Source organism: Caenorhabditis elegans, chromosome I (assembly GCF_000002985.6).
Source record: "Caenorhabditis elegans chromosome I".
In the NCBI taxonomy this organism is placed as follows: domain Eukaryota; kingdom Metazoa; phylum Nematoda; class Chromadorea; order Rhabditida; family Rhabditidae; genus Caenorhabditis; species Caenorhabditis elegans.
Window position 1 is genome coordinate 14,003,590 of NC_003279.8, and position 27,494 is coordinate 14,031,083.

The 27,494-nt window shown below is 36.1% G+C and overlaps 8 protein-coding genes, 1 long non-coding RNA gene and 5 other non-coding genes across 15 annotated transcripts; 8 read left to right on the top strand and 6 right to left on the bottom strand.

Moving 5' to 3' along the window:
- Nucleotides 1-838: 838 nt before the first annotated feature.
- On the top strand, nucleotides 839-4,895 carry Y71A12B.12 (the record flags this gene model as incomplete). Of its 2 annotated transcripts, NM_001392970.1 has the most annotated exons (9): nucleotides 839-934; nucleotides 980-1,077; nucleotides 1,145-1,408; nucleotides 2,036-2,151; nucleotides 2,196-2,461; nucleotides 2,524-2,681; nucleotides 2,856-3,168; nucleotides 3,218-3,808; nucleotides 4,438-4,895. In NM_001392970.1, 8 exons carry the CDS (start codon nucleotides 1,020-1,022, stop codon nucleotides 4,835-4,837), a joined length of 2,166 nt encoding a protein of 721 aa, NP_001379272.1. The 2 variants fall into 2 exon arrangements, with proteins under 2 accessions (NP_001379272.1, NP_001040709.1); NM_001047244.3 differs by lacking the exons at nucleotides 839-934; nucleotides 980-1,077; nucleotides 1,145-1,408 and having other exon boundaries at nucleotides 2,119-2,151; nucleotides 4,438-4,837.
- Nucleotides 1,779-1,910, top strand: Y71A12B.26. The gene has a single exon (NR_050714.1). It is a non-coding gene; the product is annotated as an Unclassified non-coding RNA Y71A12B.26 (non-coding RNA).
- On the bottom strand, nucleotides 1,779-1,910 carry Y71A12B.28. The gene has a single exon (NR_050715.1). It is a non-coding gene; the product is annotated as an Unclassified non-coding RNA Y71A12B.28 (non-coding RNA).
- Nucleotides 2,754-2,845, top strand: ZC334.14. Its single transcript, NR_050716.1, has one exon. It is a non-coding gene; the product is annotated as an Unclassified non-coding RNA ZC334.14 (non-coding RNA).
- Nucleotides 2,754-2,845, bottom strand: ZC334.15. The gene has a single exon (NR_050717.1). It is a non-coding gene; the product is annotated as an Unclassified non-coding RNA ZC334.15 (non-coding RNA).
- A 1,386-nt stretch (nucleotides 4,896-6,281) lies between the features above and the next one.
- Nucleotides 6,282-7,942, top strand: ZC334.7 (Glutaredoxin domain-containing protein). Its single transcript, NM_001026677.3, has 4 exons — nucleotides 6,282-6,407; nucleotides 6,994-7,229; nucleotides 7,294-7,402; nucleotides 7,690-7,942. The coding sequence occupies exons 1-4, from the start codon at nucleotides 6,308-6,310 to the stop codon at nucleotides 7,875-7,877; spliced, it is 633 nt and encodes a 210-aa protein (NP_001021848.1). The 5' UTR covers nucleotides 6,282-6,307; the 3' UTR covers nucleotides 7,878-7,942.
- An 837-nt stretch (nucleotides 7,943-8,779) lies between these two features.
- On the bottom strand, nucleotides 8,780-10,040 carry ins-28 (INSulin related). The gene is made up of 3 exons (NM_001026679.2): nucleotides 10,011-10,040; nucleotides 9,571-9,725; nucleotides 8,780-8,944 (listed from the first exon to the last, which is right to left on the bottom strand). The coding sequence occupies exons 2-3, from the start codon at nucleotides 9,701-9,703 to the stop codon at nucleotides 8,874-8,876; spliced, it is 204 nt and encodes a 67-aa protein (NP_001021850.1). The 5' UTR covers nucleotides 9,704-9,725; nucleotides 10,011-10,040; the 3' UTR covers nucleotides 8,780-8,873.
- A 2,124-nt stretch (nucleotides 10,041-12,164) lies between these two features.
- Nucleotides 12,165-14,678, bottom strand: ZC334.13 (uncharacterized protein). The gene is made up of 2 exons (NM_001136330.3): nucleotides 12,672-14,678; nucleotides 12,165-12,331 (listed from the first exon to the last, which is right to left on the bottom strand). The coding sequence occupies exons 1-2, from the start codon at nucleotides 12,811-12,813 to the stop codon at nucleotides 12,249-12,251; spliced, it is 225 nt and encodes a 74-aa protein (NP_001129802.1). The 5' UTR covers nucleotides 12,814-14,678; the 3' UTR covers nucleotides 12,165-12,248.
- Nucleotides 14,679-15,195: 517 nt separating this feature from the next.
- Nucleotides 15,196-16,170, top strand: ins-29 (INSulin related). Its single transcript, NM_001026675.4, has 2 exons — nucleotides 15,196-15,369; nucleotides 15,998-16,170. Exons 1-2 carry the CDS (start codon nucleotides 15,219-15,221, stop codon nucleotides 16,075-16,077), a joined length of 231 nt encoding a protein of 76 aa, NP_001021846.1. The 5' UTR covers nucleotides 15,196-15,218; the 3' UTR covers nucleotides 16,078-16,170.
- A 601-nt stretch (nucleotides 16,171-16,771) lies between these two features.
- ins-25 (INSulin related) lies at nucleotides 16,772-17,723 on the top strand. The gene is made up of 2 exons (NM_001026678.2): nucleotides 16,772-16,919; nucleotides 17,493-17,723. Exons 1-2 carry the CDS (start codon nucleotides 16,775-16,777, stop codon nucleotides 17,564-17,566), a joined length of 219 nt encoding a protein of 72 aa, NP_001021849.1. The 5' UTR covers nucleotides 16,772-16,774; the 3' UTR covers nucleotides 17,567-17,723.
- Nucleotides 17,724-23,646: 5,923 nt separating this feature from the next.
- ins-27 (INSulin related) lies at nucleotides 23,647-23,999 on the top strand. Its single transcript, NM_001026676.2, has 2 exons — nucleotides 23,647-23,813; nucleotides 23,857-23,999. Exons 1-2 carry the CDS (start codon nucleotides 23,666-23,668, stop codon nucleotides 23,958-23,960), a joined length of 252 nt encoding a protein of 83 aa, NP_001021847.1. The 5' UTR covers nucleotides 23,647-23,665; the 3' UTR covers nucleotides 23,961-23,999.
- A 191-nt stretch (nucleotides 24,000-24,190) lies between these two features.
- linc-124 lies at nucleotides 24,191-24,537 on the bottom strand. Its single transcript, NR_101643.1, has one exon. It is a non-coding gene; the product is annotated as a long non-coding RNA linc-124 (long non-coding RNA).
- ZC334.12 (uncharacterized protein) lies at nucleotides 24,220-25,623 on the bottom strand (the record flags this gene model as incomplete). Its single annotated transcript, NM_001129090.4, has 4 exons — nucleotides 24,220-24,284; nucleotides 24,328-24,419; nucleotides 25,242-25,454; nucleotides 25,512-25,623. Coding segments are annotated over 2 exons (114 nt in total). The 3' UTR covers nucleotides 24,220-24,284; nucleotides 24,328-24,419; nucleotides 25,242-25,452.
- A 66-nt stretch (nucleotides 25,624-25,689) lies between these two features.
- Nucleotides 25,690-25,775, top strand: ZC334.17. Its single transcript, NR_101644.1, has one exon. It is a non-coding gene; the product is annotated as an Unclassified non-coding RNA ZC334.17 (non-coding RNA).
- Nucleotides 25,776-27,494: the final 1,719 nt, after the last annotated feature.

The following is a 27,494-nucleotide window of genomic DNA, read 5'->3' on the forward strand; positions in this document are numbered from 1 at the left end:
CCCTCCCCCTCATTCAAAACTGTCAGGTGCGTTAGAATCCGCTCTCAAATACTACTCAAGAATAATACTACAACGTAACAATATACAATACAAAGTATCGGAAACATCACATAGAAACACCTCATTAGTTTATTCACTTTCATATAAAAACCGCCTAAGCATTCTCAACATGGCCACAGCCCGCTCAACACGCTTAAAATCACAGCTTATTCTCTTGTATAAAATTATAACAAGCGCTGTACATTTCCCAGATGCAAAAAGATTCATTTTGCATGTCAGATCTCAACGTCGGCCGATGCTCCTTTCTCTAGTCAATCCAAAGTCCAAAGGTTTCTTTTCTATTGTCGTTCCCCTTTGGAACAGTACAGTTCACAATGTATCAACATTCCTTTCCCCCTCCCAGTTTATGAACCTCATAAACCAACAAATCTCATTCTTTTAAATTTCTCGTTGATTTATCCTCTTCTGTCAAATAGTATTTACTTTTCATACTTAAGATGGACTCTGACGGGTCTTTCTTATTTTTATGTGTTATTCGATTTTCCCCGTTGATATTCTATGTATTACATTTTGTTATTATTTATCAAATTTCGAATAAACAAACAAACAATTGTGTCTTGTAGAGTTTATGATTTTTCTAGGTGCCGCAACCCCCGAGGAGAGGACTTTGATGACGTCACTCCACACCCTTTCCCCCTCCTGCCCCCTCCGGTCAAGACCCGAATGGTCCGATAGAAGTGACCACCCATCTGCCCTCACTGACCCTTCTTTCACTGTCTGTGTCTCTCTTCGATTATCTCTCTCTCTCTCTCTCTCTTTCTCATTTATTCTCTTTTGCCAACATCCGAGAGAACTCTCTTCCACTATTTTCTTCAGATTCTTCTCATGTAAATCTATTTGGCAAGTGATTATCAGCAGTTTCATGACTCAGAATGTAAGTTTTACTGATAACGGCCTATTTGTAACTAATTTTGTTAAGAACCCCGTTGAGCCTAGAAATTTTCCGAACCCGAAGCTCAATGGCGGATACTTTAGTCCATCAAGCTGCTGCAGCTGTCGCGAAGCAAATTGATGCAGGTAAGTGAGTTGAGAGTACACACTATAAAATCTCACACTATAAAATCTATAGATTACTAGTTTTCAGGCCACTACAACTCAAAACAATACGTTTTCGACATTGCCTCGAGCAACGAAGTCTATGCTCAGCTCCTGAAGCTCAACGCCACGTGGTCCTACAACATCGATCAGAAGCTCAATGGTGTCTGTTTTATTCTGACAAAAGTCAATTTCGAAAATGTGAAGATGTTCCCGGAGACGTTTGATCAACTCGCTAATCAATGTCTCAAGTCGTTTGTTATTTGTGATGAGTTCAAGGTGATCGGGCCAGCGATTGATGGTAATAGGAAAAGTAAGTGTTTACGGGTGGATCTTAAAAATGGAAGACTATTTGGATCAGGCTTAAGCTTTCAGACTCCGGCTCGTAGGCTCAGATCCTTAGGCTTAGGTTGCAAAGCTAAATTTCTTTGGGCTTATTTTGTCAAGCGAGTTCATGCAAATTCTCTTACAACTAGGGGAATTATGTTTACTATCAGTCTTTTAGGCTTCAGACTCTTACTATTAGGCTCAGACTCTTTGACGCAAATTATCAAGCTAGGGCCCTGAAAATTTCAATTTTGATAGTTATACATTTTGGATCAGCCCCCTTCGTTTTGGACCTAAGATTAAATGCTAGGGTTTGATCCTTAGATCCTTAGATTATTTGATCCTTAGTTCCTTAGATCCTTAGATCCTTAGATCCTTAGATCCTTAGATCCTTAGATCCTTAGATCCTTAGATCCATAGATCCATAGATACCTAGATCCATAGATCCTTAGATCCTTAGATCCTTAGATCCATAGATCCATAGATCCTTCGACCCATAGATCCTTAGATCCTTAGATCCTTAGATCATTAGATCCTGTATAATAAGCTAACATCCTTTAATATGAGCATTATGGTCGAAATTAACTTCCACAAAACTTCCTAAATTTTCCAGGACAACGAGAAGAATTCTTGCTCACACGCTCCCTGAGCCACATTTTCGAGACTTCCCAAATCGATCATCTGGATTTGAGTGGGATGACGAGTTATTCATGTTCATGGCTAGCCGAGGTACATCCCATGCATGCTTCTTAACCAAGTAGTTGCTCTTGCAGACCGGCCAACAACTCCCATGGCTCCGCAGTCTTGCGTTATGCGGCTTGAAGTTCTATAAAACAGAATTCTCCAAGATTTTCCCAAGTTTTGTGAATCTTGATTGCTTGGATATCAGCTACAGCAATGTTTCAAATCTTCAAGGGATCTCTAATTTGCAAAACCTCAGACAGCTCTCACTTAGAGGCCTGGAGTTTAAGAGAGCACAAGATCTAGAGGAGCTCTTCACTTTGAAACATCTTAACGTGTTGGATATGTCAATCAGGTTGTAAGTTCTTGTATTTTCTTGGATTTTAACATTTGAAATTTTTGAAAAATTGGGATTTGCAGAAAAAACGCCCTCCAGACCAACATAAGAGTCTTCCTTAGCTGCAACAAGGTTCTTCCGGAGCTCAGATTCTTGGATTTGTCAGGAAACAAAATGGATGAGGACCAGCTTGAAGAGTTGTTAGAATCACACTCACACTTGCATAAGATTGCTATTTATGGTAAGGTATTCTAAGAAAATTGAGTAGGATCTAAGGATCTAAGGATCTAAGGATCTAAGGATCTAAGGATCTAAGGATCTAAGGATCTAAGGATCTAAGGATCTAAGAATCTAAGGATCTAAGGATCTAAGGGCCTAAGGATCTATGGATCTAAAGGAATCTAATATTTTCCAGGATGTGGCGTAAAAGCCCCCAAAAACTGCCCAATCCAAATTTCCTACACCACAACGTACGAGTCTACCATTTTTGCAATAAAGCACATGTTACGTCTCCGACGTAGAGCCGAGCTGCAGAGCTGCTTTCAAGACTTGCATTCACATCTGAAGGATTATCATGAGATGGGCAAGTTGTACGACGTGGAACGATGTGTCTATCTTGCTGTTCAATCGATGAAACATCTCCCATCGATGCCGATATTTGCCGATCGGTTGTTAATGGACGCATATTATTTCTTTTATGAAGCCGATTGTCTCGCCGAAATTGTTATGTGAGTTTAAAATGTTGGTTGCCGCCCAAACCACAAATTATTTTTCCAGACATCATTCGCATCGTGTAAGGCAGGATGATATCTCATTCATTTGCAAGGAACTTTTTAAAAACGTTGGTAGAAATTTGACCGCAAATGTTCGAACGGAAAGAATTTGCAACGCAATCATAAGTCTCTTCAGTAAAGGTGCAAGTTTGGATAAATCAAGACTTCAAGAACTTGCGTTAAATTGTATGCATGCTCTGGAAAGTACTGACCAAGCTGCTCATGATCTGGCGACACGGATTTTGGGTAGCTGTCTGAATGAAAGCAATCTGGAGGTGATGTTCTCCATCGGGGATGTGAATCCGACAGCCAAACCGGTCGGTCTGAACTTTCTGAACGCCGTAGTTCGCAGAGACGATGTCGAGATCTGTAAACTGGTAGCTGAGAAGGTTAGCATGAGGACATATAATAAGAAAGAGAAGTGCATGCAATACATCAATCACGGAGCAATGGACGTTCTGATCTCTGCGCTGGGGAGGTTCGACTCGGAGCCATTGCATATTGCGATATTGGGGATTGTTCGGGATTTGGTTGTAATGGCGCCCTACAATACTTTGCCGAAAATCTTCACATTTATACAATTTCGAACATTTCAGTGAGTTGGGAACCTAGACTTAATAATGAAAACGATTCAAAATAGAGTTTCCTATATCACACATTGTGTCAGTTGTCTAATTTCGGCTTGATCTGAATAGATCTACAAAAAATGCGGGAGAAGAGACGCAAAGTTCTCAACTAAACGTGCTGATGTCACATATTTTCGAGTGAAAAAGTACCGCATTTTTTGTAGATCAAACCATAATGGGACAGATCTCTGCACTGGAGGCACCCTACAATACCTTGCCCGATAATTTTTACATTTATACAATGTCGAACATTTCAATAAGTTGAGCCTAAACAAACCTGGGCATTTTTGAAAATCTGGCGTTCATCGCTAGTCACCAGGCATTTTTTTTAAATGCTAAATCCAAATGTGACTTTTTTGCTGCTAGAGTGTCTCATTTCGGCTTGATCAACGTAGATCTACAAAAATGCGGGAGAAGAGACGCATAGTTCTCAACTAATTTCGTGTGCTGACGTCACATATTTTTTGGCGAAAACTTCCCGCATTTTTGTAGATCAAGCCGTAATGGGACAACCTGGCACCCCGTGATAGCAGTGTTTTGTATCTAAAGTTCTAAATTTGTTCGGATATTTTAGTTTTTGTAATACATATATTTTCAGGGTGCTTCTAAAAACCTGGACGTCCGACAGAGCCTACCTTGTGCTCTCAATCCTCGCACTTCGCCTGAATCATTCAGATAGCAGCACAGAATGCGTATTCAAGAAGTGCGCCGACGAACTTCTCAAGAAACAATTCCCATACCTCCTGGCCACCAAGATATCGGTTGATGTTGATATCTACTTCACCAATGGAATTGTTCAGAACATCCTCCAAGTTTCCGACGACGTTGGATTGACGCTTTGGGCACTGCTGACCATCAAGATCTTTGCGCAGAAAAGTCCTCAGAGCAGTCAAACAATCAGAAATTCCAACTTTTTTCATTTCATCCAAAAACCACGTATTCTATCTGAAGCGGTGAATATGGCATCGGAAAACGTTCGGTTTTTGTTTAATTGGTAGATCTGTCAGAAAGTCATAATTATTGTACATCATTGTTAATAAACTCATTGTTATATTTAAGGTTCTACTTAAAACGTCCGGCACCTATTAAAATATTGTTAATAAAATAAGAAAAACTCTGAAAATTGGCTAGAAATAATTAAAAAAATATTTTGAAAGAAATTAGTTCAAAGTCAAATGTCAAGTTCGTTTAAAAAATTTGAAAATTTTGACTAAAAATGGTTTTTTTCCATTACATTTTAAATCTAAAAATCTAAAAATTTATGTTTTCTGTTTCAACTTGAAACTTTTGGCACCTACTGGAATTTTGTTCATGTATTGAAAAGAGCGAAAAATTTACAACAAATCACCGAAAAAAATGTTTTGAAAAAAGTTAATTTAAATAAGCTACTAATTTTTAATGTTTTGAAATTCTAGTAATTTTGCATATAAATGGTTGGTTCCATTACATCTTCAATACAGGTTTTTGTTCACCTCAGGGGGTTGGCGGCAACTGCCGGTCAGCTTTTTCGGCGAATCCCCAAATTTTGCCGGAAATTGTAATTTTTGCCATTTTACGGATATCAGATTTGCCGGTAATATAATACATATTTAGGGGGATTTTTTATAAGATGAAAACACTTAAAACTGCGCCTTTTTGAAATTTTGCTCCCGTTTTCTTTAGATATTTTCATAGAATTTGCTTACTTAGATGTAGGAACATATATAGGATGCCTACAATTTTGCCTATTGAAATTGAAATTCTGAAATTTCCGGCAAATTCGGCACAGTGCCGATTTGCCGGAAATTTTCAATTCCGGCAAATTTCCGATTTGCCGATTTGCCGGAAAAAATTGTTTGCCGCCCACCCGTACGTCACCTCCTATTTAAAAAATAGCTAAGTTGTGATACCAAACATGTAACTGTAACTTTCTCCTCCATGACCTGTTGCCACCCAGTCACCGCTCTTTGTGCTCTTTCTGTGATTCACTAACCAGTCTCAAAATGTCTTGTTTGTGCACACTCATGTTCACGTACACAAAAAATCATATAAAAGATCAACTTGATCACTTGAAAAGCTTCTGTTCAAATGGGGGGGGGGGGGGGTACTTCCTGCCTTTCTCCCCCCAATTTTGGAGATTTTCCCCTTGTTTTTTAGGCTGGTGGGCTACTCTAGACAAGTTTCCAAAATGCAAACAATACGGAGAGAGAAAGAGAGAAAAAGAGAAAGAGTTCAAATTAATTGGGGCGGGGAGAGTGTTTTATGTGTGTCAATAATTCTCGTGTTTATTCCTTCGTTTGACATATCCGTTTCCGATCTACCCGGCCGCGCGCCGCGCCGCAAGGCTTGGAGCCATTTTATCCCCTAATCTTTCCGAATTTTTCTTCCGTAGGCCGTAGTCCCTTCTAGGCCTGAAGCCCAAAAATTTTGAAACCCTGTAGCCTTAAAACCCTAAAAACTTTCAGATCGACGTTTCCCCCACACAAGTTATGCACTACATACACACGTTTCTAGCAACCTTTCTGTTACCAATCCTAGCCGACACTCTACTCACCGCTGATCTTACCACCGGTCATCAGGCTTCAGCAGGTAAGGGGCTACTGTGTACAGTGTAGGGGGGGGGGGGGGGGGGGGTACTCGAAGTGTATAACGTAACACTTTTATTATGTACTCGCGAAGGTGTCAGGTTACACAGGTCACGACGAACAGATTTTGGCCTATGAGAGTTCGGTTTTACGAATTTTGATGTCAATTTTGAGGAATTGCATACATCTGAATTTTGAAAATATTTGGAAAATAGCTTCAATAAAGCCTCAGATTTTTCAAAAAGTTTGTAAAAATTGAGCGATTTCAGAGGTATGAGGAACCTAGGGCTTCCATAATGTCGCCGCAAGTATCCAAATGTACAGTTTGGCGCGGAACCCCGAACGTGTCGGCCGCTTCCAAAAACTACGTTGCGCACACACCAAGTTACTGATTTCACGCCAAGCTGAGGAACCCCCAACGTGTCGGCTGCTTTCCAATATCTACCTTTCGCACTTTATTGCACACTCTAAGCGGCGCGCGGCGTGAGGCCCGCTCGCTCAGCTGAGAGCCCAAAAGGAAGCTTAATTTAAGATAAAAGGCCAAAAACTCCACTCATTTGTACCCACAGCTTGTATGCCCTCATTTTCAGCGGCCGTCTTCCAATCCGAACCATCCTCCGACTACTTCTCCACCTCCGACTTCTCCACCACATCCCCCCGACAATATCCCACCGATGAAGCCGACGAGGAGCTCTACGCCCTACAAAAAGCCGCCAAGCCCCAGTTTTACCCCCGACCGCAGAACAACTACGGAGGTTACGGTGGCTATCGTCCGAATCCCCCTCAGCCATTCGGTTATTCTTATGTGGGATATATTAATCGACAGGTAAGTGGGCTTGTTAGTGTTTAAGCTCCCGCAATTTCCTGAGATCAAATGTACAAATTTTCAGGCCCGACGCTACCCGGTAATGATGTACACCCTGATTCAATGTGTGCCGTGCCAGAGAGCCAAGCATCTTTTGGCTACCACCTATGGAGATATTCCATCGCACTTTTTGGGTAAGTCCGGGCTTTTTTGACCTCGGTGTCAGGCTGTCACATTACGGTTTGATCTACAAAAAATGGCGGATTTTTTCGCCCAAAAAAATGTGACGTCAGCACCCTAAATTCCCGCAATTCTCGTAGATCAAACCAAAATGAAACACTCTGACACCACGTAGTTCAGTAGGGTTGTGGCCTGCTTTGGAGTTGGCTTAGGCGCCTTTTTGGAAAATTTCAAACTTTTAAAGGGTGTCTAAGACTCCCTAGACTTTCTTAACTCCCGGAAATACCCCAAAAACTTCCAGAACTGGTCGGAGACGAGGACTGGCAGCGTCAGCTTCAAGTGGATCTACTCAAAGTCACCCGCCAAGCCACCTTCCCCTACGTCTTCGTCTGCGGGAACTTTATCGGTGGATCGTCGGACCTCTTCAACATGCATCACTCGGGACAACTACGGCAGGCGCTGAACAATTGCATGTCTAGGAATGGATGAGATTTGGAGCCGGAGCGGGGAAAGGCATAGAACTTTATGTATTTTATAAATTATTTTCTTGCTATTTGAAGTTTGTGTTTGTGTTTTGGTATGCTGAGTTAGGCAAAGCTCAAACCGGCAAGTTGCCAATTTGCCGAAATTGCCGAAAAAAACGGTAATTGCCCATTTTGAAAATTAGGCAAATTCTATGAAAATATCTAAAAAAAACGGGAAAAAAAATTTCAAAAAGGCACAGTTTTCTGTGTTTCCGTCTTATAAAAAAACTCTCTACACATTTCCGGCAAATCTGGCATCCGGAAAACGGCAAATCGGCAAACCGGCAAACCGGCGAATTGCCGAAATTGAAAATCGGCAAACGCCAGTTGAACAAGTGAAGTTCCTATCAGAAATTGCATTTAAAAATAGGCTTTTCCAAATGGGCATTCAATTTTTTGGCTGAAAAGTGAGAGGGTTTCTCAAAAACTGGAAGAGGTACAGAAAATTTGTCAACTAACAAAATGATTATCAACTATCAACTATTGTGAAACATTTTGTCAGTTAACAATTTTGCTCCATTAATTTAAACTTTTTGAGCACTAAAACTTCCTCCTTAAAACCCCCTTTTGCTGAAAATGTGCCGAATGTTTATAATAAAGAAGGTGAGCTCTTTGTGCATCGTAGTAGACTGGCACGTTCTGGCACATTGGAATCCCGCAAAAAAATATAAAAAATGAAAATAATTGGAGAAACTTGGCAGGGGGGTTCATTCCCTGGAAAAAACTGAGAGTTTTGAAAATATTACAACTAGCTCCCCATAATTGCCACAACTTGTTGGAACTATTTTTCCTTATTTGGTATGGCTTCTTCATTCCATGAATCTCCTCAAAAAAGCTTATGGTGCATTGATGGCTTCAATATCAGCTCAACGAGTTTTTTTTTATTAACACGGTTTATACATTTCTGAAGGTTTGGAAAAAATGTAAGTGATTGGCAAGTTGGTAAAAAATAATCAGACATTTAGATTGGACAGCACATTTCAATGATTTCCTTATCGCCCAGTCCCCTTGAGCAGGCAATGGCAATCAGTTCTGTAATATTTTTAAAAAAAATTAAACCAATTTTGTTATTTTTAAAAACAAATTTTGCATCAATCTGCAAGCCTCTGCCTACCTGCATGTCTGCCTACGTGCCTATTATATACCGTCCTACCTTTGTACCTACCGTCCGCCTAGGTGCCTACTTCATGCTTGTCTGCCTACGTGCTTATTATATGCCTTTGTAGCTATCGTCCGCCAAGGCGCCTACTTCATGCCTGTCTGCCTACGTGCCTACGTGCCTATTATATACCGTCTTACCTTTGCACCTACCCTCTGCCTTGATGCCTACTTCAAGCCTGACTGCCTACCTTCTTATAATATATCTTTTTACCTTATTCCGTCCTGCCTTCAAACCTAAGTTGACTGTATCTATGAGTCGCTGCCTAACTACCTATTTTATGTCTACCTACCTACAGCCTATTTTTGTAGAAGGAGATTAATAATTGTTAAAGGTGGACGGGGAATAAAAAGTGCTGCAAGCGATTGTGTCAAGTTCTGGAAAATTTTTAGCTGATTTTCTTTTTCCAATATTTGCAGTAGGCCTAGAAGTCTGCCTAATCTTATGCCTGCCTACGCACGTGCCTAGGCTTTTTAAGCTTTACAATTTTCAAACTCACCGTGGTGAGCGTCGATGGTACAGAGACCGCAAACCGACTGGATCCGGTGTAGAAGAGCCCTGCCACAAGTGGGACTAGCGGTGCTGGTGACTATTGCGAGCAGAGCCAAGAGCACAAAGAATGAGCGCATCATATTGGAGAGTTTAGTCGAAAATCTGAACATTTGGGGTGAAAATTCTAGAAAATTTGAAAATTGAAGTACTGAAATAGATCTTGAAACAGAAAGCATTGGATATATAAATTTTGTAAATCTTTAATATTGAGACTTTTATTGAACATCTCAGAAACTAGCAAAGCTATGAAAAAAGCAAAAAAAAATATTTCAAACACTAGCAGAGCTATCAAATGATGCTCTGAAAAATTGGAGCATTTTTTTTTTAATTGGCACCTTTTATCTGGCGCTTTTGAAATATATATACATGGTTTCAAAAAAAACTTACCGAAAAATTGAAGAACAAATGAGTGAATGAGGGAAATGTGGGCAAAAGTGCCACGGGCTCAGACTCCGCCCCCTTTTTCTCTAAATTTAAGCTCCGCCCTGTGACAGAATATTATTAGATTTCTGAACGCTTCTGGAAAATTTCAGATTATTACGTAATGGGTTTTCTGTCCGAAAATTGAATTTTCAGATATAATTTTACCCTCTCCCTGTCGTCACTTGTTTACAGGAAAATTTTTGGAATTTTAAGATTTTCAGCACATTTTTAGTTTTGGGAAAAGTACAATTATTTGAAGTTATTACCATTACGTAAATATAACAATACGTACTGGAAAATTTGAGAAATCTAAAAAACGTTTTTATTTTGGTTAGTTTTGATTTTAAAAAAATAAAAATAAAAAGTTTTTTTTGTCGAAATTTTTTTCAAAAATTAAAAAAAAACTGAAATTTGTGACGTCATCGGCTTAATATCACAAAATTAATTAATTTGAAATTAGAAAAAAAAAACATTTTTTGTCGCTCCACTTTTTTTCGGACGTTTTGGGACAAAACTTTTCTGAAAAATTGTTTTTTTCCTAATTTTTTTTCTACTTTTAATTATAAGTTTTTCTATTATTGCTCTGATATTTTAACAGATTATATTTTTAATTAAAAAATTTGCCAAAAACTGAACAAAAATTCCAAGGTGTAATCTGACACCAAAAGAGAGGTCAAATTCCGCGAAAATATCTGATTTCCAATTAAAAATATGTGAGAAAAAAAACACTAATGGGGTTATTCAAGTAGTGTCGGAAAATTAAAAAGTGTAGAAAAATTACGTCACAACCTTATTCAAGTATATAAAAACATGTATTTAAATACATTTGTGACGTCACAAATGTATTTTAATACATTTTGCTACATTACTTGAATAACCCCATAAAAGTTTAAAATAGAATAAGGAAAATTTCTGTAAGTCAGCGGGTTTTTAGGAGATCATAAATTTGAAAAAAAAAATTTTGAAAAATTTGAAAAAAAAATTTACTTCAGATTTTAGAAGGTATTTTATCGAAAACTGCCAGAGATGCAGAAAAGTTATAAACTAACAAAATATTGCTCATATACCGGAAAACCACTTAAAAGTGTATTTTTAAATTCATAATATAACATTTAATAAGATTTTCTAAAACAAAAAATTTTTAATGAGCTATTTTTCTGATAAGTTTAAATTAAACAAATTCTAAAACATTTCAAAGAAGAAGTTCCGGCTGAAAATTAGTACGGATCCTAGAGTTCGAATACGTGGGTTGTTCTCGGCAATTAATTGCATTTAAAAATAGAGAGAAAACTTTCTTAAACCTATTTAAAACTATTTTTCAAATTTTTTTTTCAGAAAATATTCAGTTGTAGCACAAAAAAAAAAATTTCAAAAAAAAAGGGATAAATCGAGGTAATGCGGTGGTACTTTAGGGGTACTGTAAGATTACTGTAGGGCTACTGTAGTTTGGGAAATTTTGAATTTTATGTTTTGAATAAGGTATTTGGTTGAGAGTTAGAGATCTTTTACTTTCAAAAATTTACACATTGAATGTTTGAACTTTCCAAAAATCATCAGGAACTTATTGAAATTTTGAAGAAATTTCAAAGTTTGTAGAATTTTTGAAAGTCTGATACAATATTGGAGACTTAGTTTTCAAAGGAAAATGACTAAAGAAGATTGGAAACTGTTTGTATCAAGCTTCAAAAAATTGAAATTGAATGATAAAATTTATACACCTTGCTCCCCAAAACTAGCGCCATTTGTTTTTAAAAAAATGTACAGGTGATAAAGTTGTCAATTAACAAATTGTTCATTTTCGACCTTAAATGAAGCTGAAAATCAAACGTCTAGGCTCTTGAAAAGGTCTTCGTGCAATTATTAATCATTTTCAGCTAGGTAGTTTCAGTTTCAGATTTTTCAGAACGAAATCCAATTAACGACCGGAACTGTGTGGGTTTTTGTTGTGAACAATTTTAATGAGCACATTTTCTAGTGGAGACATATATAATTGTTTTTATTTTATTTTGATACCTTCTCTAGGTAGCTTCTGACTATTTGAATTAATTTTTGTAACTCCAATTTTTTCTAGTTTTCTGAAAAGTGGAAAACAACAATTTTGGAAGTTCAACCAGTTCAAACAAGATTTTCACTTTATTTTGTTTTAAATTGATTAAAATACAATTGATTAAAATACAACAAAATACAACATATAAATATTGCTCAAAGAGCAACTCCATAAGCATCACAGCATTTTGAGTACCAATCCTCCTTCTTCATCATGTTGCACTGGTTTCGCACGAAATCTGGAAGTTCACTTTTAGATAAAAAGGTCTGTAAGTTTGGGGAGATCTACAATTTTGAAAAGTTGTTAACTGACAAAATAATCTACAGGAAATTTGCTACATTTTGTTAGTTGACAAAAATTTAGTAGCTTTTTTGCGGAAGGAGTTGTGGGGGTCAAAAGTTTGATCGCCTCCGTGCAGGCAAGTTTGCGGCACCAAATTTTAAACCCCTATAACTCCTCGGGTAGGACAGCTATCAAAAAGTTGTCAACTAACAAAATGTAGCAAATTTTTTGTAGATTAATTTGTCAGTTGACAACTTTTCCATATCTCTGCTAGTTTTCTGCTAGTCCAAACTAACCATCCCTAACACGACAGCCGCCTTCCGGGCACGCTTGAACGATGCGATTGGTGAAAAAAGCATTACACTCCTGCACAGTTGGTTCGACGTTTGCGGCGACCCCAAAAAAAATGACAAAGAGGAAAATCAAAAATTTCTGCATTTTTAACTCAGAAAGTGAGCTAGAGTAAAAAAATATCAAATTTATATGGGATTTTAGAGAGTCACGCCCAGTTTTCTGACAGATTAGGGGCTATAAGCGGGGGATTTTGGTTGAAAATAAAATATGAAACAAAATTAATTTAAAAAATGAATAGAAATGGAGGGATTATTGAAATCAAAAAGTCAGAAAGTTGAGAGAAAAAACTAAATACAGATTTACGTCAGCTACTAAAAATACTACTCGTCAAAGAAAATTACATCGTTTTTTTTAAACCAAAGTTTCTTTAAAATCTTAAAAAAAAACAGATCAAGCTGTAGGACTTTTTTTTTAATTTTGAAGTGTTTTTACACAAAATTTAGACCAAGAAAAATTCTGAAAAATTCTGAAATCACAATTTTGAAACTCCTTTAAAATGGTTAATTTTGTAGTTAGAGGACTCGAAATAGATCTCCAAACACTGAAAAAAATTTTTTTTTCAAAATATATAGGTTTTGATTATTTTCAGAAAAATTTTTTTTTTTTTTTTAATTTTTTAATTTCGAACCCCCTCCCCCAGGAGTAAATTAAACGCTCAATTCACAAATTTGACTGGCAAAATTGAAATTTTGTGTGTTTTTTTTCAATTTTAATTTGGAATTTTTAATTTAAGTACCTAATTTATTTTTTCAGAAATTCGCCAAAAGAAGTGCAATTTAATAATCACAAAACAAAAAAGATACAACTTCAAATACCCGAATTGTTGTGCTCCAAGAAATGTTCCATACGTCCCACCACATCGGATTTGAGCTTCTTCCGAATCTACTCTAACTATGCATTTTTTTAATTTTTTTTGTTTGAAATGTGCTTTATTTTAGTTTTATTTTCATCCATAATTTAAAATACGTTAATACCTAGATTGTGAGATATTTGGAAATAAAATCGAAAATTGGAAAAAAAAAATTTTTTTGTTGTACAAACCTAATGTTTAAACTACTGTAGCCAAAAAATGGGTGGCGGTAAAAAAAATTGTCAACTAACAAAATGTGCAAACATATGTGACAATTATTTTGTTAGGTGGCAGTTCTGTTCTAGCTCTGCCCAAAAATTTTTCCGAGCATCAAAACTTCCTCCTTCAACTCTTTTTTTATTTCTCCAGCTCTTTTTCTTGCAATCTTTGCTCAAAATGTGTCAAATGTTTATTAAAAAAAAGTACGTGAGCTCTTTGTGCATTGCAGTGTACTAAAACATTATCTCTTGGCACGTTCTGGCACCACGGTACCCCGCACAAAAATATGAGAAATTTAAAAAAAAATGGAGTAGCTCGGGACGGCTGTTCTTTTTTAGTGCACAGAGTGGGACCAAAGGGTCTATCTTCTTGTTTATTTTGTTTTTTGGAGGGTCTAGTTGCCGGGAAAAATCATTAGGCTAGCTTAGAAAATTTTTGGTCCCAATTGGAAAATCAAAATTTTGCGCACCTGTACACCTAACTCCCTAAGACTGTCAACTTGCTGGGGAATGTTGGAATCAAAAAATTGTCAACTACAAAATTGTTAACCACACAATTTAGCACAATTTGTTAGTTGACAATTTTTGACTAACTCCGCCCACTTCTGACCTATTTCAGTTTTAAGCTAAAAGCCGCCAAGAAAACGTGACTGTTTTCAGTTAAAACTAGTATAACTGAAATCTCGGCAGAGCTACAGAAACGTTGTTTACTACGAGATTGTCAACCACACAATTTTGCATATTTTGTTAGTTGACGAGTTTTTCTAAGCTCTGCCCACTTCTGACCTATTTCAGTTTTAAGCTTAAAAGTGCAAGGAAAATGTAATTGTTTTCAGTTAAAACTAGTATAACTGAAATGTGGGCAGATCTACAAACATTTTGACAACTAAGAAATTGTTAAGCACGTAACTGGGCACATTTTGTTAGTTGGCAATTTTTGTCTAGCTCCGCCCACTTTTGACCTATTCTAGTTGTAAGCTAAAATGAGCCTTTGAAAGCGGAGCTACAAACATTTAGTTCACTAACAAAATGTAGCAAATTTTTTGTAGAATATGATGTCAGTTAGGAAATTTCAAAAAAATATTGTTCTCTAGAAGATTCCAGCGGATCTTTGTTCCCTACCACCACTAACACGATAACTCGATTAATGTGTGAGCTTAGTCATCATCATCATTGGAGAGCATAATATTTACAACATTCAGCTCAAATTTCAGCAATGTGTTGTTTTTCGGTCCCTCTGGATCACGCCATAAATGTTTCAGATTGCCGAGAAAGAGACTTAGACGCAAAGAGGACCGGCGCCCAGCTCCCCCGGCTCTAACTCCGCCTCCTCGGAGCCACAGTGGGGCGTGGCATAAATAGAAATATGATATAAAAAGAGGGGGTTCTGTATAAAGTATATTATATTGTGAAATAAAAAAATGTTCTGTAAATTTGTATTCCTGATCTTTCTACTCATCTCTCTGTCAGTGGCCACCGCTGACTTTGGCGCCCAGCGCCGTTGTGGGCGCCACTTGGTGAACTTCCTCGAGGGACTCTGCGGTGGCCCGTGCTCTGAAGCTCCGACTGTTGGTTAGTTTTTCAGCTTAATTTCAATTTGAAACAATTTTAAAATTCGGGAAGAAACTCAAAAAAATCAAGAAAAAAATTTTTTTTTTTTTTTTTTTTTTGAAAAATTTTGAGTCCTTCTAGGAAAAGTTATGGAGTAGTATTGGTGCAAAAACGTTTTTATTTAAAATTTTAATTTAATACTAATATTTTACCCTTGTTTTATGTTACATTTGAGCCCAAAATCCTAAAAATGAGCCAAGTTATGAGCATTTGAAATTTTGAAAAAAAGAACCAATTTTAGAAAAAGTTTTGAGTCCTTCTAGGAAAAGTTTTGGGTCATATGATTACATGTGTTTTTAGGTTAAAATTTAAGATAATTATGAAAAAACAGTCTATACTAATTTTACACAAAGTTTGAGTAAAAAACTCTAAAAATGAGCCTAGTTATGAGGATTTGAAATTAACATAAGAACAACTATTTTTTGAAATTTTTTTTGAGCACAGCTAGGAAAACTTATAGGATTATATGGGTATTTAGGCTAATGACTTCAAAATAAAAAACAATTGTAGTTAAATATCTGAACTTTTCAAAAACTAGCGGAGTTATAAGGTTTCGATATTCGAATTTTTTTAAAACCCGTTTTTCCAGAACTAGCTTCGTGGGCATGTTCATCAGCAGTCTCAATTCAGGATCTCGAAAAATTGTGCTGTCCTTCAAATCTTGCTTGAAAACGATCTCTTTCTATAACTTTTTACATTCCTTTTTTTTATTCTTTCCATTATGTTTTAGCTAATTTTCCTGCAATAAATAATTTTTGGAGGAAAATTTTGAAAATTTTGAGTTTTGGGTCCCACTGGGAAAAGTCTTGGCGTTTTGTGAATACTATAGGTACCAAATTAAAATTTTATAATTAAGTAGTCAAATTTATAGCGCATATTTTAAAACAAAAATTGGCCAAAAGCCACAAAAATTGACTAAGCTAGAAAATTTTGAACTTTTGGAAAAAATCCAAAAATTTCACATTTCTGAAATTTTGGGTCCCGTTGGGAAAAGTCTTGAGGTACTATGGATACTATAGGTATCAATTTGAAATTTTTTCGTGTAAAAGTCAAAGATATAACTCATGTTCTAAAATAAAATTTGGACGAAAATCACGAAAATTGACTAAGCTAGAAAATTTTGAAGTTTTGGAAATTCAAAAAAATCCAAAAATTTGAATTTTGGCTGCCGGCACAAAAAACTTTGCTATTTTCCGGAAGCTTCAAATGTTTTAGATCACTAAAAAAAAACAAAAAGGCTTAGATGCAGAAAGACCCAGCTCCCCGGCTCTAGCTCCGCCCCCTCGGACCCTGGAGCAAAGGGGCGTGGCCTAATGCTAAATTCTATAAAAGGTGGACATTGTAGAAGGTTGTAAAAATTTGAAATATGTTGTTCAAAATCATCATTTTATTTTTCCTGCTCCTCCAGCTTTCTGAAGCCAAACCGGAAGCCCAGAGGCGCTGCGGCCGGTATTTAATTCGTTTTTTGGGGGAACTGTGTAATGGTCCCTGCTCAGGAGTTTCAAGCGTTGGTTAGTCATAATTGTTTTGTTTAAATTGAGTACTGTAGGGTTACTGTAGTTTGAGAAAATTTAAATCTTCAGCTTTTGAAGAGGTATTGGACTGGGAGATGGTGGGGGGGGGGGGTTATGTCAAGGTACTGTAGTGGTACTGTAGGGGTACTGTAGGACTACTGTAGGGATACTGTAGTTTGGGAAAATTTGAATTGTTAGCTTTTGTAGAGGCTGGGAGTTGGTAGTGGTTATGTCAAGGTACTGTAGGGGTACTGTAGTTTTAGAAATTTTGAATTTTTAGCTTTTGAAGAGGTATTGGAATGGGAGTTGGTGGGGGATAAAGTCAAGGTACTGTAGTGGTACTGTAGGAATACCGTAGGATTACTGTAGATTTATGGTCTACGCGTTCGGCTAAAAATTATCTGATATTCTTCAAATTGAGCTAAGTTATGAGATTTTGATTTTTTGTTTTAATTTTGAGTCCCACTAGGAAAAGTAATGGGTATTTTGGCATGTTCGCAGTATGTGAAATTGAATAAGTAACACATTTTTGAAATTTTGAAAAAAAGTAACTTCATGACAATTTTTCAGACATTGCCACAATTGCCTGTGCAACCGCCGTCCCAATCGAAGATCTGAAGAATATGTGTTGCCCAAATTTGTGAATCCAATACTTTCCAATTTGCAATTTTTTGTATTTATTTTAATTGTATTTTTTATTTAATTTTTCTACTTAATCACAGAGTGATTTTAATCCCGTTTTTTCTAACCCCACAGTTTGTTGAAAAAAATTATTGAAAAAATAAATTATTGTGTTACCAACGTCTGAACTACATATACAATATTTTGAAACTTTTACCAAATTATTGTGCCATTTCAGGTTTTGGTTTACAAAATTTGGAATTACAAAGCACAATTGAAAACAAATATCGTTCAAAAACCTTGAAAATGGGCAAAATCGAAGGGTCTTAAAATATTGAAAATTTACACTAATTTTTCAAATTTTTCAAGTTTTAGCTCACTGTGGGCGAACTTCAAAGCAACGGCACAAAAATATAAGCTGCAATTTTTGAAATTTGACCAAGTTAACGGTACTGAGCTTTTTGAAAATTTTTAGATTTTGAAATTTTTGGATGTCAAAGTTCATAAGGTACATTTGTATATATATATATATATATATATATATATATATATATATATATATATATATAATTTACTATATATAAAGTAGAGTTTCCTTCCGTCCAATGTAGGCTATTACTTTGAAAGTTCATTTTCAAAAAAATCAAATTAATTTCAAAATTTCAATGTTATTTTCAAGGGGTATTTGAAATTTATTCCAACCAGTTGGATGCGCCGGAGGCGCGGTCAGCGTCTGGTATATACAGTGCTGGCCAAAAAGATATCCACTTTTGGTTTTTTGTGTGTAACTTTTTTCTCAAGCATCCATTTGACTTGAATTTTTCCGTGTGCATAAAGCGAAATGTTACGCAAATTTGCGGACCAAACATTACATGATTATCGATTTTTTCTGAATTTTATTTCAATTTTTTGATTTTTTCGTTTTTCCAATTTTCATTATTTTTTTTGAATTATCAATAAAACGCACTCTGTTTGTTGCACTGGATTTGTTTGGTTGATAAATTATTTTTAAGGTATGGTAAAATCTGTTGGGTGTAAAAATCTTTCCTTGGACGTCAAGAAAGCCATTGTAGCTGGCTTCGAACAAGGAATACCCACGAAAATGCTCGCGCTGCAAATTCAACGTTCTCCGTCGACTATTTGGAAAGTAATCAAGAAGTACCAAACTGAGGTGAGTTCGAAAAATATTATTTTTTAATAATAAATGTTTAGAAATCCGTCGCTTTGAGAATCTCGCCCGGCAGGCCTCGAGTGACAACCCATAGGATGGATCGCAACATCCTCCGATCAGCAAGAGAAGATCCGCATAGGACCGCCACGGATATTCAAATGATTATAAGTTCTCCAAATGAACCTGTACCAAGTAAACGAACTGTTCGTCGACGTTTACAGCAAGCAGGACTACACGGACGAAAGCCAGTCAAGAAACCGTTCATCAGTAAGAAAAATCGCATGGCTCGAGTTGCGTGGGCAAAAGCGCATCTTCGTTGGGGACGTCAGGAATGGGCTAAACACATCTGGTCTGACGAAAGCAAGTTCAATTTGTTCGGGAGTGATGGAAATTCCTGGGTACGTCGTCCTGTTGGCTCTAGGTACTCTCCAAAGTATCAATGCCCAACCGTTAAGCATGGAGGTGGGAGCGTCATGGTGTGGGGGTGCTTCACCAGCACTTCCATGGGCCCACTAAGGAGAATCCAAAGCATTATGGATCGTTTTCAATACGAAAACATCTTGGAAACTACAATGCGACCCTGGGCACTTCAAAATGTGGGCCGTGGCTTCGTGTTTCAGCAGGATAACGATCCTAAGCATACTTCTCTTCATGTGCGTTCCTGGTTTCAACGTCGTCGTGTGCATTTGCTCGATTGGCCAAGTCAGTCTCCGGACTTGAATCCAATAGAGCATTTGTGGGAAGAGTTGGAAAGACGTCTTGGAGGTATTCGGGCTTCAAATGCAGATGCCAAATTTAACCAGTTGGAAAACGCTTGGAAAGCTATCCCCATGTCAGTTATTCACAAGCTGATCGACTCGATGCCACGTCGTTGTCAAGCTGTTATTGATGCAAACGGATACGCGACAAAGTATTAAGCATAATTATGTTGTTTTTAAATCCAATTGCTCATATTCCGGTACTTTAATTGTCATTTCCTTGCAACCTCGGTTTTTTCAATATTTCTAGTTTTTCGATTTTTTTGAATTTTTCTGAAGTTTTTTCAAAATCTGTTGAACATTTTTGATGAATATTGTGTTTTTAGATTTTGTGAACACTGTGGTGAAGTTTCAAAACAAAATAACCACTTAGAAAAAAGTTACACACAAAAAACCAAAAGTGGATATCTTTTTGGACAGCACTGTATATATATATATATCCAAAAATCTCAAAATTTAAACATTTGCAAAATAGTACAAAATTTCAGACAATTTCAGTAATATCTCCAAAACTAGCAAAGCTATCTAAAAATTTGTCACGTAACAAATAGTTCATTCAAAATTGCACAATTTAAATGTATAACATATTTTCCCCACGTGACTTATTCCCGAAAAAATTACGTGGCTCTGGAATTTCTAATTGCTCCGCCTGATAAAAAATTCCTCGGCTTGACGCATATAATCTGTGGTCTTCTCATCACACATTTTTTTGTATCGTGGGATACAAAATTTGGTAAAAATAAAAATAAGGAATTTATTTAGCGAAGGTATTTTGAGATTTGAAAAAAAATGTGATAAATTTTTTCCAAACTTGAATTTTTTCAGATTTTCGTAAGTTTTGAATGTATAATATGCATAAAAATGTATAATAATCTTTGAATCATTTTAAATTGGGTGAATTACTCATGGAAAAAAATCCAGAAATTATTAAAAGTTTAAAATTTCATATCTCCGTCAATTTTCAAGATTTCTGAAAAAAATCATAACAAAATATACCTAAGAACCATTTTACTTTTTTTGCTTAAAATATCATTTCAATATCCCCGTTTAACTCTTCGTTGTATGACCCAAAATTCTAAAATTCTGAAATTTTAAAATTTTCCAAAACTTCAAAAGCTCATAACTCTGCCAACTTTAAAGATTTTCAGACATTTCTTATTTCAAGATACACATGAATTTCTAGATTTTCATATTCATAAAAATAATATAATACATCTACATTTTCCACAGTACTACATGACTTTTCGCGATGCTACCCAAATTTTTGAAATTTGGAAATTTTTCAAAAATTCTCAAATTTTAAAAATCCCATAATTCAGCCAATTTTTGAGATTTTCAGATATTTTTTAATTGAAAATTCTGTTTGTCTTATCCATTAAACTATATCGCTGCATCTACATTTTTCACAGTACCCCATGACTTTTCCCGATTCTACCCAAATTTTTGAAATTTGGAAATTTTTCAAAAATTCTCAAATTTTCAAAATCCCATAATTCAGCCAATTTTTGAGATTTTCAGATATTTTTTAATTGAAAATTCTGTTTGTCTTATCCATTAAACTATATCGCTGCATCTACATTTTTCACAGTACCCCATGACTTTTCCCGATTCTACCCAAATTTTTGAAATTTGGAAATTTTTCAAAAATTCTCAAATTTTCAAAATCCCATAATTCAGCCAATTTTTGAGATTTTCAGATATTTTTTAATTGAAAATTCTGTTTGTCTTATCCATTAAACTATATCGCTGCATCTACATTTTTCACAGTACCCCATGACTTTTCCCGATTCTACCCAAATTTTTGAAATTTTGAAATTTTTTCAAAAATTCAAAACTGCAAAACCCCATAACTCTGCCAAATTTGAAGATTTTCAGATATTTTCTAATTCAATTTACACATGAATTCTCAGTTTTTTTCCAAAAAAAAATTGCCGCATCTACATCTTCCACAGTACCCCATGACTTTTCGCATAAATAGCTACCCAAATTTTTGAAACTTGGAGATTTTTCAAAAATTCCAAAATTTTAAAATCCCATAATTCAGCCAATTTTTGAGATTTTCCAATACTTTTTACTTCAAATTACACATGAATTCTTAATTTTTTTTTTACTAAAAAAATATATTGCCGCATCTACATTTTCCACACTACCCCAGAACTTTTCGCAATGCTACCCAAATTTTTGATATTTTGAAATTTTTCAAAATTTCAAAACCCCATAACTCTGTCAATTTTTAACATTTTCTGATTTTGTTTGCCTCACAATTTACATTAACTCTTGATTAATCTGCTCTTAAAATTATTTTGCAATGTGCACATTTTCCACGAAAGCTCATGACCTTTTCAGCAAGTCTACAAATGACATCACAAATTCAAAAACCTTAAAATTGGCGGAGCTACCAGAAACATGTCAATTTGTCTGTAGAACATCAATGAATCGCTCGAAAAAAATTTAATTTTCTCCGAATCCCAAAAAAAAATGTTCGTGTTGAAAATTAGATTAGGCTTATGCATTCTTTCGGAGCTCTCGGAGCTCTTGGAACCCGGCAAAAAAGCTAAAGTTTATTTTTTTGTTTTCATTTTTATGTGGAAACTATACAAAAGACGCAGACACGTCTAATAGTGTAAGAAAAGTGTGCGTGTTCTGGCTGGGCTCACTGAGCCCCACCCAGCTGAGCCGGACCACCAGACTCTTTTCCGAACTCTGCGTGTGTGCCTGAGAAATTTGAGATGGGGGAGTTTCTTGCCTGGTTCGTCTTAATAAGGGAATAAAAAGGAATTTTTCAAAGAATTTGATTTTTAATTTTTAAACTACTTTATCTTGTTTTCCAGCTTGTCCTTCAAAATTCAATTCTGTTACGAAAAGTTTCAAAACTGTACGTTCATTTTAAGCCAAGTTAAGCCACTTCAAAGTTTTCCCCGTGCGTTGCGTGTGCGTCGCGGTCGGCTCGCTAACTTCACAGCTTTGTAACTTGGTGCGCAGTTGTCGGAATTGTCTGAAATTTTTGGAGTATTACCGGCATCTACATATTCAATAAAAAACAAAAATATTTAATCAAAAAAATCAATATTATTTTTCTCAACTTTTCAGGACGGATATCAGAAAAAGCTCTATATCAGAGCTTTATAGATCGGGACAGCAAACTTCTTGAACAAAGCTGGTGGCGATCGTGGTGTTCAAAACGCACTTGGAGACAATTTTTCCTGAAAGTTATTCAAATTTTGAACTGAAACTTGATAAAAAGTATATTACCGCTGGTTGCTCCAAAAAATTCGAGATTTTTCGAAAAAGTTAAAAATCTCAAAAACGCCTAAAAATTTGTTTTTCCAATATTTTTTAGGTGAAAAAACTGGCTTCAACAATAAAAATTTTGCTAAAAATTTGAATAATTTTTTCAATTTAAAAAAGATCGAAAAAAAAATCGGAACTTTCTAGAAAAGGTGTAACTGCTGTGCAAAAAAAGGGCGGAGCTAATATGTGAGTTTTACACTAAACCTGGTGCCAGGCGGTATCTGGCACCAGGATGAGAGAAGCAATAAAAAAAAGAAGAAAAGTAGCAATCTCTGAATCTAAGGAAACTCCTTTTTACTTTCTTTTTTTTTCTTGGTGTCTGTTTTGGACTTGAAATTGAAATATCTCAATTTTTGATAAAGTTATCGAAAAGTTGTCTACTAGAAAAATGTCATATCATCGGTCCTATAGCATTGACGTACACTGTATTTTCCCTAAGTTTTGCTAATAATCGCTTTTCGGCAAGTTCTTTTTAACTCTGCTAGTTTTTGAGAAATAAAATTTTTCGTAGGATTTTCTATAATTTCTTATTGCCATATGTTTCTTGGAACTTTGCAAAAAAATACAGATATCTCGTCGTGTTAGGCTATCCCATCACGGTTTGATCTATCAAAAATGCGGGAATTTTTCGCGCAAAAAAACGTGACGTCAGCTCGTTCTTAACCATGCAAAATCAATTGAAAAGTCTGCGTTTAAATTCCCGCGATTCTTGTAGATCTACGTAGATCAAACCGACATGGGACAGCTTGAAACCATGGTGAGAGATCAAAAATACGTCAACTAAGAAAACTGTTTGCACAAAATTTTCTACATATTCCTAGTTAACAACTTTTTGATAACCCATTCAGTTTTTTGAGATACAATCAATTTTTCTTTATTTCAGTTCTCTCGACTTCTCTACCATGAAATTCTTCCGCTTAATCTTGCTCTGCGCCCTTGTCCTGACCACCATGGCTTTTTTGGCTCCAAGTACGGCAGCCAAGAGGCGTTGTGGCCGCCGCTTAATTCCCTATGTCTATTCAATATGCGGCGGCCCGTGCGAGAATGGAGGTAGTTTTTACTGTGAATTTAAAATCAAAATGTTATTTTTAAGATATTATCATCGAGCACTGCTTCTCCGGAACAACTCCCACCATTGCCGAAGTCCAAAAGGCTTGCTGTCCTGAACTATCTGAAGACCCAACTTTCTCATCTTAAATTCATTTTCAACTGATGAGAATAAAACAATTGTTAAGCAAAATTATGTTTTCTTGCTAGCTGTTTATGCGCTGAAGCTTGCCTAAAAAATTCATTTCACTTGGCCTACTGTGAGCAAAGTTATGGGGCTTTGAAAATAGGCCTGCGACCGCGACGCAACGCACGGATAAAACTTTGTAAGGGTGTAACTTGGCCTAAAGTTGGCCTACAACTCTGAAATTTTTTGCAGTCAACGTGGAATCTTTATTAAAATCTATGTATAATTGCAATTGCCGATGTGTAAACACCACACACCAAATTTTCCGCTCAAGTGAGCCTACAAATCTGAAATTTTAGATATCATTTAATCACATGCTTTATGATTTACCGCATTTCTTGCCACTTTTCTAATAATCTTCAGCAACATTTTCAGATGGGGTAATAGAAGATTAAGCCAACTGGAAGCTACATATCTTTTTGCTAAAAGAAAAAGAGATTAGAGACAAAGTGATAACACTGATGAGGTGGCTTAGCAGAGGATTATGATAAATTTTCACAAAGTGATGTGCAGAAAGCATAGTTATGAATATAAAGTATATACAAATTTTTTTTAAATTCTCTCAATGCTCTCCGCTGCTTTTTTAGTATTTTCCAGCACACAGAAGTGCTCAAATTGCTCAAATTAATAATTTAAAAAAATGCTCAAATATCTCATTTTGCTTATTGCTAATCCGATTTTGGCAGAGGAACTAAGTCTAAAGTTTTCATAGATCTTGATCAAAAAAATGAAAGTCAGAAGCTGATCAGAAGCTAGAACTTCTGATTGAATAAATCTTTGTAGAAGTTAGAAATTGTCAGAATAACTTGCAAAAATCAGAAGGCATCAGAACTTTTTTGTTGCAAAAAATAAATAAATTTGTTTCAAACAACTCTGTTTGTGTAGGAATTCATTAGCTTTTTCTGACAATCAGATCTTTTAATTTTTAGATATATAGCTCACCTGAAAGCTGAGCTAAGCTTGCTTAAAAGCATTAGCAAACCGCGACGCAACACGCAACGCGTCGTTCAACGTCGCGCGTCGCGTGTTGCGTCGCGGTTGACTATCGACTTGAATCAGACGTTTTTCACATCAAATTTTATTTTTTTCAAAAAAAGAAACTTCCTGCTTCAGTTCAAAAACTCAAAGGCTCAAAAATGCAAAAAAGGGAATATAATCCAAAAGTCCAAAAACCGTGGGATTATTTGGTTGTTTACATATATTTTTTCCGCTTTGAAAAAGCCGCAAAAAGTCTGAAAACTCACGCAGACATTAGCGTGATGTGCCTCACGATCAGAAATTGGGCATTTCAAAACCTTCAAAATCTCTCAAAACTACGGCGAAGTTTTCTATCAAAAAAAAAATTTTCAGACCATTGGCACAATATTTTGTCCAGTTACAGGACTATGAAGTGTGTACGGCGACCGCGACGCGACCGCGACGCGACACACAACGCGTGTCAAAACTGTCCTGGGGCTCTGAAAGTTTTTCAGCTATTTTCGAGCAAGTTTTTAATATGAAAATAAATTCCTTACATTGAGTCCGTGACATTTTTCTGTTCTGAAAGTTGATCTTCAGCACCCGTGGAGCAAAAATAAGTTGTTTACGGCTTTCGTCTGTCAGTTGCATGAAACATAAAGCATTCATTCGGGGTGTCCTTCAAGAAACTGAGAGATAATTGGAAAGTGAGAGGGTGCAGAGAAAAGTGTAAGGGGGGGCCCGGCGCAGAAAAAAAAGAGCATGGCAGCAATGGAACAAAACTGAGAAAAGTACTCTAGGGGCTTTTCTTTGGAATTTTTGAACAGAAACCTTAGGCTTAAGCTAAGGCTTAAGCTTAGGCTTATGTTTTTGCTTAGGCCTAGACTTAGGCTTACATTAGGCATAGTCTTAGGCTTAGGTTTTTGTTTAGTTTTAGGCTTAGGCTTAGGTCTAGTTTGAGCTCGAGGTCTAGGTTTTGGAAGAGGCTCAATTTCCACCGGCTGTATTATTTTTAGTGTGTTCTGACTCTTTTTGATTCCTTCTGATTAGTTCTGATTTTCTGCAATTTTTTCGACCATTTCTGACTTTTTTCTAGGTTCGGATATTTGAATGTTTCTGCTGATCAGCTTCCAAGTCATAGTTTTACGCTCAAATTCTACAACATTTGAGCAATTTCCGAAAAAAAAAACGGAATTTTTGAGGATGTTCAACTCTGTTCAAGGTTGTCCTAGAGAGCTGTAATTGTTTCTTGCAGTTTTGTAGTATTTTTTAACAAGCACATTGATGATTGTTTAATTAGTTCACTAGCCAGTTTCAGATTAGTCCGCATCAAATCTTGACCGACACTTCCATGACTAATCTATTCTATTTTCAGCTTTTTCATCTCAAATCCTCATCTGTTTGACCAACAACCGGCACGTTTATTTTGCAGAAAAGAGGCGGGAACTTGACATGAATACTTTAGGACGTTGCAGAAAAGAGTTGAAGTTTGGTGCATTTTGAAGATGAGTAAAAAATGGACACCGGGAAAAAAATTGAGAGCACAAAAAAATGAATGAAAATTCGGTTTAGAAAGTTTTAGAAGAGCAGAACATACAGAATAAAATAAGTTTTATTGTTTAAATTTTTTGACAAGTTTCAGAAAAAAAACTTTTTTTTGACATGAGTTTGTCAAAGACCTCCATGATTGAGACCTCCCGGCTCAAGACCTCCTGGCTTAGGAACTACCTGCTGAAGACCACCATGCTCTTATTATTTTTTTTTGGCGTTTGCTCAAAGTTCTCGGAATTCTAATTTCAAGACCTCCCGGCTTAAGACCCCCCTGGTTTAGGATCTCCCTGCTTAAGACCTCCCTGCTCATGAAAGAACCCTGTTCCAGTCATGACAAATGATTTGATTTCAAATGATACTTATATAAATCCCAAATTCCTAGTCATGCCTGGGAAAGTGACTTCGGCAACAACAATAGCTTGCAGACATCCCACATGACTGAATTTTCACACATTTTTTTTGGGGATACTATGTGTTTTTGTTCAGACTTTTGGAAAACCGAAAGAATCAGAAGACGTCAATGAAGTGGTGAAACTGGTAAACAAGTGATAATAGATGATAATTATAGTGTGGAAATGTTAAGAGATGGGAATTTGGAGCATGTTGCTTTGACTACTTTTTTGTAGATCAGAAGGCATATGGACTATATTTGGAATCTTGGAGGTAATTGTCACCATTTTGGTCAAATGAACTATAGTGGTGTTCTGCAGAAGCTCGTACGATTACAAGTAATGTGTGCTCTATTCCGAATTTCTAGAAGCTACCAGAAGCTCCAGAAGTTCTAAAAGCGCCACTTTTGAAACATCGCTGCTGAAAGTTTTTTTGCTACATTAGGCAACCATTCTTGGATTCTCCTTGAACTCAGCTCACTGATACAAGCTAGATTTTGGTAATCTGAAGCCTAATGGTTTCGAAGTCCAATTTAGTTAACTTAACTGAAATAACACTACTATGAAACCTTAACAACCTGAAGTTTTGTCTGAAGTTCA